At 37.6% G+C, this 10634-nt stretch overlaps 4 protein-coding genes and 1 long non-coding RNA gene across 5 annotated transcripts; 3 read left to right on the top strand and 2 right to left on the bottom strand.

Moving 5' to 3' along the window:
- Positions 1-315: 315 nt before the first annotated feature.
- LOC110759344 (kiwellin-1-like) lies at positions 316-895 on the bottom strand. The gene has a single exon (XM_021961397.2). The coding sequence runs from the start codon at positions 880-882 to the stop codon at positions 316-318; it is 567 nt and encodes a 188-aa protein (XP_021817089.1). The 5' UTR covers positions 883-895.
- A 603-nt stretch (positions 896-1498) lies between these two features.
- On the top strand, positions 1499-3399 carry LOC110744868 (putative ripening-related protein 1). Its single transcript, XM_088249480.1, has 2 exons — positions 1499-1726; positions 2982-3399. The coding sequence occupies exons 1-2, from the start codon at positions 1499-1501 to the stop codon at positions 3324-3326; spliced, it is 573 nt and encodes a 190-aa protein (XP_088105606.1). The 3' UTR covers positions 3327-3399.
- LOC110771213 (uncharacterized) lies at positions 1846-2810 on the top strand. The gene is made up of 2 exons (XR_002528854.2): positions 1846-2224; positions 2326-2810. It is a non-coding gene; the product is annotated as an uncharacterized LOC110771213 (long non-coding RNA).
- A 949-nt stretch (positions 3400-4348) lies between the features above and the next one.
- LOC148296919 (putative ripening-related protein 1) lies at positions 4349-5235 on the top strand. The gene has a single exon (XM_088249478.1). It carries the CDS (start codon positions 4498-4500, stop codon positions 5119-5121), a length of 624 nt encoding a protein of 207 aa, XP_088105604.1. The 5' UTR covers positions 4349-4497; the 3' UTR covers positions 5122-5235.
- Positions 5236-5523: 288 nt separating this feature from the next.
- LOC110745088 (AT hook motif DNA-binding family protein) lies at positions 5524-10628 on the bottom strand. Its single transcript, XM_021945167.2, has 6 exons — positions 10122-10628; positions 9091-9606; positions 8030-8097; positions 7085-7216; positions 6369-6530; positions 5524-5955 (listed from the first exon to the last, which is right to left on the bottom strand). Exons 2-6 carry the CDS (start codon positions 9497-9499, stop codon positions 5725-5727), a joined length of 1002 nt encoding a protein of 333 aa, XP_021800859.1. The 5' UTR covers positions 9500-9606; positions 10122-10628; the 3' UTR covers positions 5524-5724.
- Between the last annotated feature and the right edge of the window lie 6 nt (positions 10629-10634).

Here is a 10634-nt window from a genome sequence, read left to right on the forward strand (position 1 = left end):
CCCGCCGCCTACTGACTAGCGATTTTTCAAACATTGGAAATGACGGATGGTTTATGATTTTAATAGTGTTTTAGCGAATCAACAGTGTTCTTTACTTTTAATTAATTCAAGTAGCTTGTCAGTCATTCGGGAATGAAAATTTGAAGATCACAGTAAATGAGGTCATGAATTATAAATATTTTTTCATTGTATTAAAATTCACCCCTTTTGATATCAACATAAGAGTAACACAAAATAAAGACTACTTGTTTACATTTTGAAATCCAAGATATATATATATATATATATATATATATATATATATATATATATTTTTTAAGCATCAGCCCAAGTAATATCCATATATCCCCAGTCATTTTTCGGAACTCCCAATGCTTCCCAAACTGCTATTGAGGCATCAACAATGTTGTCAGCACATGGAGGCTGATAATCATGGACTTCATCGCATCCCATCGTCGAATCGCATTCATCGACAACCATTGCCACCACACTCCTCCCATTAGTACTTATAGTAATGTTGTTGAGGCACCTGGATTTTCTGTTGAACCAGCCGGTTGATAGTGCAACAATTGGTCTGTCATCAGAGTGATATTTCTTGTCACATTCTGATGGACCGCCGCCATCCCCTCCCTTCTCAAAGCTGTTGAGGGTTAGAACTGCCTTGGTGTGGCTAGACACTTGGGGTGAGCACTTGTAAGTTGTGTAGATCTTGCCTTGAAAGCAACAATCGGAGTCGTCCTCTGTGTTGCATTTTCCATGAGGAGGTTTCTTCCCTGTGATTTTGCCACTAGGCCTGCAAACTTGAGCTTCAACCTCTAAACAATTTAAAGCAAGAACAAACAGTATAGTAAGAGACACTAATAATAAGATTGTATTCTTCATGCTCTCTTCTTGAATAGCTTGATCCTTTTTCAATTTTTGATGCACAATTAGGAGTGATATTGGGATATTTATATAGGGAAGGATTTCCTAAAACAATATAAGCTTAAGTGCTTGGAGCCAACGATAGCTTGCATTACAATGTTCAAACAATGGTACCATATTAACAGTCATGAAGGCGTCGCTGCGTTGCTGTCACGGTCTGATTTGGTGCTGTTAGATCGATTATTACAAAGATAATTTATGAAAAAAAACGGACATTTTAGTCTTAGCAGCAGATGGGTTCAAAGACTTCTTTTAGATAGAGTAGCATATTGTACATGGAACGTATAATTGTTTCTTTGTGTTAGGCTTTTGGGAATTGATACTGTCACTTTCTGTATGTTCCATTGGGGAGTTTAATCCAAATCATCTTTAATCAATTAAGACTGTGACGCTTAGCATAATTTCTGGATGATTTATTTTTAAATTGATTCAGAGTTCAGACACATAGGACATGTCCGTTACGTTGATGGAGAAGATTTGCTGAATTTTGATTTTTCTTTTGGCACTGGGACTTGCTATATATACCACCCTCCACAAGAGCACACAAGTAGAGACAGAGAGAAACAGAGGGAAAATGAAGAGCTTAGCAATTTTCTCAAAAGGCTCCATTGGCTTACTGGTAATTCTCCTTGCAACAATTTTCTTGGTGACTGAAGCTCAGCAATGCCGACCAAGTGGCAGCATTAGAGGACGGAAGGCCCCTGCAGGACAATGCAACCAGGAGAATGACTCTGACTGCTGTGTAGCCGGCAAAATGTACCCGACCTACACTTGTTCACCGCCATTGTCCAGGAGCACCAAGGCCAGGCCCGGCCCTGGGCAGGGGCAAACAGTGCGATCGCCCTGGGCCCAATATTCAGAGGGGCCCAAAATTTTTTTTTTAGTAAGTATTATATTAGATTATTATAACTATTAACTAATTTAATATTTTGAAAAGAAAAAAAAAGACCAACGATGGTCTGTTTCACTCTTCAAGAAGAAGAATATTTGGATCTATTCCATTCCACTGCTCAAGAAAAAGAACATTTGCATCTGTTCCATTCCACTGCTCAAGAAGAACATCTGTTCCACTCCTCAAGAAGAAGAACGTTGCATCTGTTCTACTCCTCCAGTTCGTCGCTTTTGCTGGTGCTTCTTATTCTTCCTCTTCCTCTACAGAATTTTGAATCCCCTTCATTTCATCTCATCTAAGCCTCTCTCTCTCCTACAAGTTACAAAGTTGTGAATCCCTAAATTAATTTTTCTGTTGGTAGATTGGGGAGATTCCAAAATCCAAAGTGTGGGCTTTTATCAATTGAAGGTAATTTTTTTATGATTTGATATATCAAATGAAAAGGGAAATATGATTTTTTGTTTGTTTGTAGATTTGTGAACTCATGAAATTACATATTCTCTTTGCAGGGATTCTTTTAAGCTCTAATTGATTGCAAATTTGTTTATGTGGAGAGCGATTTCTCAAAGGGGGTTTCTCAACTGAAAAGGAGATGTTAGAAAAGCTTGAAGTTGAAAGCATCATTGAGGATTTTGCTTCTCAAAATGCAAGAAGAAAATCATTTACATAATACCTTTTCAGTTGTGATTTTGTTGTTTTTCACCTTATCTTGCAGGTGGTGATGTTGATATTTTGCTGGTTGCTGAGGATGCAAAGAGATTCAAGTAGGCTGCTGCACTTTGCTTTGGCTATTGAGAATGTAAAGACATTTTTGTTTTGCTGGTTGCTAAGGATGCAAAAGGATTTCAAATAGATTGATGTTATTTTGCTTAGGCTATTCAGCATGTAGAGAATTTTTTTCTTTTGGTTGGTTGCTTGTTGGTGGATGAAAAAGAACTTATTTTGCTGGATGAAAAAGAACTTATTGAATTGTTATAAGTATTTATCTTGTTTATACATTGTAGCCTTTTATTCTAAATTTTAATATATTGAAGTTTTAATCGATGGACAGATTAGATCTTGGTTGAAAAATAAGAGAGTTCATCACTAAGTTTAAATATATATAGGGGCCTAATTTTTACTTTTGCCCTGGGCCCTGAAAAATTCAGGACCAGCACTGACCAAGGCCTACCTCACTCTTAACAGTTTTGAGGCAGGTGGTGATGGCGGTGGTCCATCAGAATGTGACAACAAATACCACAATGACAACACACCAGTTGTGGCATTGTCCACTGGATGGTACAACAATGGAGGAAGGTGCCATAACAACATCACAATTAGCGCTAATGGGCGCAGTGTGGTGGCCATGGTGGTGGATGAGTGTGATTCTACTGAGGGATGTGATGCTGACCATGACTACCAACCTCCTTGTCCTAACAACATTGTTGATGCTTCAAAGGCTGTCTGGAAATCCTTGGGTGTGCCTGAGGACAACTGGGGTGGCTTAGATATCACTTGGTCCGATGCTTAGTTGCATTTTAGTACCGTATCTCTATAGTTTTATTTGTTTTTTGTTGTCAATGTCTGTGGAATTTGTGTTCTATAATATGTTATGTACTATGAAAACATCCTAGTTTTTCTATGAAATTATTTTGTTTCATTATGGATTTCTAACTTACAAATGCAGTGCATGTGACAATAAGATGGAGGTCAACCCTTCAAAACCTCTATTTTGCTTAATCTATTACACTAGCATTCACATAGATTTCTTGTCGCACAAGGGCTTGAATGCTTCACCAGTTGTAACAAAAAAAAAAAAACAAGCAAACAACTTTTAAAAAAAATAAAAAACAAACAAATAAAGACGAAGAGATGGGTGTGTTTTTTTTCTTTACAAGAGATGGTCTAAGTTTTAAATATATTGTTGATTCTTTCTTTAAAAACTTAAACTTTTGAGGTTAGTGATTGTCTAACATGATATCATAACTTTCTTTGACAAGTGATCGTAAATTCGAAATTAGTCCTTTTTTGGAATGTTGATGTGGATGCCAATGCCATATGACCAATAAAAGAAACCATTCCTTCCCCTATAAGGCAATTTCCTCATTTTGAATAAGCAAAAAGAATTGTCAATTAATTCAAAACTCAAAAGTGAACAAACGCGATCAAGTTCAAGTTTGCCATAAACGATTCTAACCATGAATCTTAACGGTGGATAATGATATATTAGGCCAAAAACCCTCCAATTTTCATGGTTTCGAGAGTTAGTTTTGTTTTTTTTTTTTTGGGCACATGGTTTTGAGAGTTATCTAAAAACAACTAACACAAGCAAAGGTTGTGCACAATAATATGGACCACTAATTCAAGATTTATAAACTAGGATTTGTGACCACATATCCACTATACCAACTATAGATGGAAGTGCACAAAAACCAACCACGCACTAGCCACAATTCCCTATGACTTTTTATTATTTATAGCCCAAATATCATATTTATAAAAAACCTTTCAAATATATATATATATAGAAAAAAAACCTACTTACGTGCATTAGATTATTAACCAAGCAAGTAAAGCAACAAAGACATTGATATTCTTGCACTGTATATGATATACCTAACAAAGATTTTGACCCTTAGCTTTGTTTAGGTAGGAGGATTCATTTTAAAAATTAATCAAGCCAATAGGCCATGGGCCCTTAAATGAAGGGCTGGAGAGAAACACAAGTAGAGATGGAGAGAAACACACAGAAAATGAAGAGCTCAGCAATTTGTCCAAGAGGCTCCACTGTCCTACTAGTCATTCTCCTTTCAACAATTTGCCTGGTCACAGAAGCTCAGCAATGCCGTCCAAGTGGCAGAATTAGAGGAAGGCAGCCTCCTCCTGGACGGTGCAACCAGGAGAACGACTCTGACTGCTGTGTAGAAGGCAAAATGTACCCAACCTACCGATGCTCGCCCCCATTGTCCCGGCATACCAAGGCCTACCTCACTCTCAACAGCTTCGAGGCAGGCGGAGATGGGGGCGGTCCATCGGAATGTGACAACAAATACCACAATGACAGCAACCGAGTTGTGGCTTTGTCCACTGGATGGTACAACAATGGAGGAAGGTGCCATAACCACATCAGAATTAATGGTAACGGGCGCAGTGTGGTGGCCATGGTGGTGGATGAGTGTGACTCTATGGAGGGATGTGATGTGGATCATGATTATCAACCTCCATGTCCTAACAACATTGTTGATGCCTCAAAGGCTGTTTGGAAAGCATTGGGTGTGCCTCGAGGCCAATGGGGTGGCTTAGATATCACATGGTCTGATGCTTAGTTACATTAGTGTCTGTTGCTTGATGTCTTTTTACGGTGGAATGTGTTCTTAGCAGTTCTTTAATGCATTAGCTATATTGAATCTTCTGTTAATGTGACACGGACTTTTTGTCTACGCATGGTGTGCATGCCTCTGTTTTCAACCCTGTTTCTTTTTGTTTTCCTAGAACGACAAAGCATGATAAGTGTCCGGAAAAGTGGCTTGATCTTTCCTCTGTCGGTGGCCGAAATTGTAGAAAACACATGAAAAGGTCGAAAGGTGAATTGGGGAAATGAAAAAGAAACTAGGGGAAGTGTCTATAACATAACAAGTCACATGGTCCAACAAGAGAAAATTTCAAACCAAATTTAGTATATCTAAAGATGAAAGTGAATTGAAACCATGAATGGTACAAGAATGCTAAATTTCAAACTAAATTTTGAATAAACTAGAGAAATATGAGTACATCCCCAATGTCTACCATGGATAAATGAAGTTAGAATTATCAAAGGCCAGAATCAGCTGGCTTCTGTTTTCCATCATCGATGCTTCAATGAATAATAGGTTCGACTAGCCATGAATGAAACTGAAATGTACATACAACGCCCATGTAAATAAAACAAGTCACCCTCGCATTAAATCAATGTCAACATGAGTGTTACGAATGTCCAACGGCCGTGATGCCTGCCACGCCGCCAATGAAGCGCTTTGAGAAAGATTTTGATCTGGTGAAATGCTATTTAGCGCAACTGAATTGTCGACTGTCTGATGGTCCAAGTCTCTGGCACCTTCTACAGCTTCCCTTTTCTTGTTCTTTGTCTTTGAGCTACCCCATATGAAGCTACCTACTACCACCTGGCATCAACCATTGTGTGTTTCAGCCTCAAAATTAACAAAGAAAAATAGGGAAGAAAAACAACGATAACTCCTTTATGGCATTCGCTAAGCTACTGTAGCATTTAGATGACTGCAACGGTGCTCTTTTGGTTCAATTTGTGACATAATGAAATGAAATGATGGTTGAATTTAATTTACCACAACTAAATAGCCAAAAACTACCTGGCATGTTTTCTGTTCTGTTGAACTCATCACCTCGCTACTCTATGTGACTACCATTTATGGTAAGGGTTACAATATTTGTAAAGAAAACAGCACCAGTCCCTTAAAACTTTCTATGTTGAAAAGATCAACTAGCAATTCATAGGAATGAAAACAATTTGCTGAGTGAACACAATGATTGAAGGCCAAAGCAATGAAGAAGTTATTACCTGAACAGGGCTTGCTGCAATAAGCATCCCCCCTACGCCTCCACCAATGACACGACCATCAGGACTAGCAAGGGAGACACTCAGACCGCCAGTTCGGTTCCGGGAGCCACCACTTTCAGTGAGCAAGTAAGAGCCTGACAGACATATTATCTCGAACCGTCCCTAGAGAAGTTACAATCCACAAGACAAGAAACTGTTTATTATCAGAAAATAGAAAAATAAGATTCAAAGAAGATAAAAAGGAATTGATATTACTAAAACAATACATGTAAAAAATTGAACTGTTAAAGTTTTTATATGAAAAGGAACATACATAAAAGTGTGTCAGTGTGTGTATGCATGCACACACATGTTTGTGCATGTACGATTTCAGGACAAAATTACCACAAACATAACACAGATGCTAATTTTGAATTATTTTCCTGGCAACATATAGATTTTTGGCAGAAATTTATGATGACTAACAAAAATGAGAATGCCTTTCGCATTTGTCTTGCATTTAAGACAAGCCTGAACCAACCTTTCATGACAAGGCTCTGGAGTTGATGAGCCCAGTTTCCTGGCATCACCTCATAACCATAAACATTACAATATACAAGAACATTTAAACGTATAATGAGTCGTGAACCTTCACAAAGGATTAATAAATTTATTACTCATCTACTATACACAGCTCATAACTGAGCTAGAAGTGGAATATCATAAAGTGTTCACACCTCATATGTGACTGTACCACCAGAAGTTGAGGGCTGACGAAGTGTCACGGTAGAGACAGCACCATTGGCTGACAAGATGCACAGAGCTCTTGGCCCCTGCTGTGAAAACGACATTATTTTTGTTGCAATGTCCTACAAAAAAAGATAAGCAGATTCAAGACGAAAGAAACTGCTTAAATACATCAACTATTTAAAAAGATACTGTACCACCTAATGTTTTTAGTAATTTAAAAAAAAATCAAACTTTAAAAAAAAAATTTGTATACAAAATGATAGGATTGAGTGCAAAAATTTGATTGCCAATATAGCAGTAATAACAGAAAAATGATCACACCAGTTGATATGAAGAACCTCAATGTTTATTCCTTTTCCCATCAGATTTAGCATTGATTTCATTTAAGTAATGATCATCATTACTTTGGCAGTTCGTGGTGCTCCTTCGAAACTTTGCTTGTCTTATACTATATACAAGCCAACCCACATCAAAATCATGGCCACCTCAAAACTACCAAACTCAAACTGACTCGAAAGCTTGGCTCATTTGGGTAAAACGTATTCTTTTATGTAATTATTATGTATAAAATCTATACCTCTATATAATTACATATAAATAATAATATAAAAAAAAACTATGTCAACATAAACAAATATATCTACATCTATATAACAAATGAGCCGGCACATGACTCGTAAATCAGGCCTCATCAAGCACGTCTGAGCCACTCAATTCGAATGCAGACCTAATCAGAATCTATTCCACGTATGAAAGGTTACAACACAAAGTGAAAGAAATAAATAAAAACTAGCATATAAATGGCATCCAGCTGCCTGCCCTATGACACCATATCTTGGCCACCTTAGTTTATCAACAGAGAACTATTCATGGCGAAAGAATTGTAAGTGCTTGCATATAGGAATATATATTTATGAGATAATATGACATACTTCTCCCATTGCAATGGTGATAATATGAGGAGTGAAACCCATCCCAGCCGAACCAGACAGCAATTCACCTAGCAAAACAATCAAGCATTTGCAAAATCATTCCCATACCAACAGGTGCCAATGCAGGGCAAGAAGCATATATTTAAACTACGTATGTCATATGAATCCCCTTATAACCAATCTACCCCACATGGAAGAATGCTGCTCTCACAGACAACTAAATTAGTAAAATGTAGCTGTTATGTTTGGTATAGACAATCCACATCGAAATTTGTGAAGCTGAAATCAAAAGCATAAAAACATTGTAAAAAGAGGTGCTAATGTAGGAAGCATGGTTCAAAGTTATATTGAATATGTAATTAGATAACCACTTGATTCATTGGCTTCCTGCTTATTATTTAGCATCTTTGATGGGTTCACAGTAAGGATTAAGCTACCAAGGACATAAATTTGCAATTTTTTTTTGCAGCATCAAATGCTGCAACTTCTCTCTGGATTGCTAAGAAATTTGTATTTCATGGCGTTTCTAATTTTTGCTTGTCTACCTGTATATGATCCAAAGTTTTTCAAAAATTTCTGTCCAACCCAGTAAATTCCTTTTATTGAAAATGTAGCTGCTTTGCTACATTCACCCTACATAATTCCACATTTTAGTGCCCTTGCAGGGTTCCATATGCCTCATAGTTTACCCTAAATTCTGTTTCACCCCTACAGTATCCTGTCTACTATATTTTGCAATTTTGTTGAGATAGCGTACAACAAAGTAGTCAAAATGTCAGTGTATTTACTTCTGCCAATGAGCATTCCAGTTATAGGCAGATTTGAACTAGCAACTAATCCCAGAGAGTGCACAGCTAAAGCAGATCATATGACAATGTAATGAGATGCACCATGCTCTAACAAAAGTCTCTGAGGTTTCTCTTAACTTAAAGAACCCACACCATAAAATTAAAAATCCCTTCAACAAGCTATCACCATTGTTAACAAACAACTATAAGTCACCCATTAATCATTGTCAATGTCAACACCATACAGAAACTGAAATTTCTATTGAAACTTACCAAGAGATGCTAACTGCTGCTTCTTCCCAGACCCAGGTGGCCGCCCTCTACCTCGCTTTGGGGTTGATGTTACCATCCCGGGATTAGCAGATGATGAAGGAGACAATGCCAATGAAACAGTCCCATCAGGTCCATATTTCCGAGGTCTTCCTCTTTTCCTTTTCACAGGTTCACCTGGTGGCAGCATAGATGGTGCACCCACATTGACACCATGAGGTGTAATAGCTGAAGAAGGCTCTATCGGTAATGTTGAACCAATGTTACCACCCCCAAGATTGGATTGAAATGCTGTGTTTGGATTAGATAAGGGATGAATGCCTTGTGATCCATGTAAACCAGACTGTGTTAGTCCTCTTGATGTGAAGTAAGAGGCTGACCCTGATAATGCCATAGGGTCCCTCCGATCCATGCATTTATTCAGCTATCTTTCAAAAGAAACTCTCACCCCAACCTTGCAACTCAATGCAAAATGTCCCCTCCTGCTCTAACATTCACTACTCGGTACAAAGACAAGCTCTACAGAAAAGCACAAAATTCAGAAGAATGTGACACAATTTGCAAATACTAGACAAGAATCCTTCAGGAAATTGAATGTAGACTCTGTTTTTAAACTCGAATATCTACAATAAAAAGTTTTATGAAATAGTAATAAGCATTTTTAGATTGAAAAGTTCTCCTTCCAGGCAAATACATTGTTTAAAGAACTGCAACATTTTACATGTGTTCAAGAATGGAGCATAACAAAATCCATATCTTGATACCAAAGTTCACAGATGAAGCTTTTCAAAACTATATATGAAATTAAAAACTAAGAGAAACAGAAGGAACTTCATAGACCTTCGGATGCTAAAGAAAGAACTATGGAAAGCAAAAACAAAATTATGCAAAATATTAAAGGGAACAGAATTAGAGCAAAAGGCAAAACTTTTAGCAACCAAGAAAGCAAGAGAAAAAGAAGTTCAAAGTTCAAAGGCTAATAATATTAATAAGTTAGACAAAAGACAAAGATGGAAGCTACTTTTACAGCTTACCAAACCAAGGGAAACAACAAAAAGGCTTCATGCTGAAGGCAAAGAACAGAGAGACTGAAACAGGTCCACTGTCACCAACCCATTATAAAGCCTTTGACACCAAGCATCTTTAAAGGCAACCCCATAACCATATACACACAAAGCTCAACTCTTCAAGTTCAACCTTCAACACCACCCCTCTCCAAAAACTTACAGTAAATAAAAAAAGACCACAAATTTAAGTCAATGCCAATATATTTGCCACAACAAACTCAAACCCAGGTCTTGTTTAGCACCACAAAGTGTGAGGAAGCAAAAGATAACCCAAGAAGTAAACAGTCAAAAAAGACAGAGTCAAAGTGGCATTTTTCAAACAGGTTAAAGGTCAGGCTGTTTTGCACTCTCTCTGTGCTTCCCTAGGTCTATGACTAAGAAAAGGGAAGGAACTTTGAATGTGTAGGAGAGAGAGACAGAGGGGAAAAGAGAGGATTTTTGAAGGGGCATTAAAGGTCGAACAGTTTTTTGGGAAATGCA

Source organism: Prunus avium, chromosome 2 (assembly GCF_965620075.1).
Source record: "Prunus avium chromosome 2, drPruAviu1.hap1.1, whole genome shotgun sequence".
NCBI classification, from domain to species: domain Eukaryota; kingdom Viridiplantae; phylum Streptophyta; class Magnoliopsida; order Rosales; family Rosaceae; genus Prunus; species Prunus avium.

Coding starts and splice junctions, on each gene's coding strand:
- LOC110759344 (XM_021961397.2), bottom strand. CDS start 882: ATGAAGAATACAATCTTATTATTAGTGTCTCTTACTATACTGTTTGTT.
- LOC110744868 (XM_088249480.1), top strand. CDS start 1,499: ATGAAGAGCTTAGCAATTTTCTCAAAAGGCTCCATTGGCTTACTGGTA. Junction 1,727..2,981: donor CATTGTCCAGGAGCACCAAG/GCCAGGCCCGGC, acceptor GCACTGACCAAG/GCCTACCTCACTCTTAACAG.
- LOC148296919 (XM_088249478.1), top strand. CDS start 4,498: ATGAAGGGCTGGAGAGAAACACAAGTAGAGATGGAGAGAAACACACAG.
- LOC110745088 (XM_021945167.2), bottom strand. CDS start 9,499: ATGGATCGGAGGGACCCTATGGCATTATCAGGGTCAGCCTCTTACTTC. Junction 8,098..9,090: donor GCAGCAGTTAGCATCTCTTG/GTAAGTTTCAAT, acceptor TTGTTTTGCTAG/GTGAATTGCTGTCTGGTTCG. Junction 5,956..6,368: donor TTGCAGCAAGCCCTGTTCAG/GTAATAACTTCT, acceptor GGTTGATGCCAG/GTGGTAGTAGGTAGCTTCAT.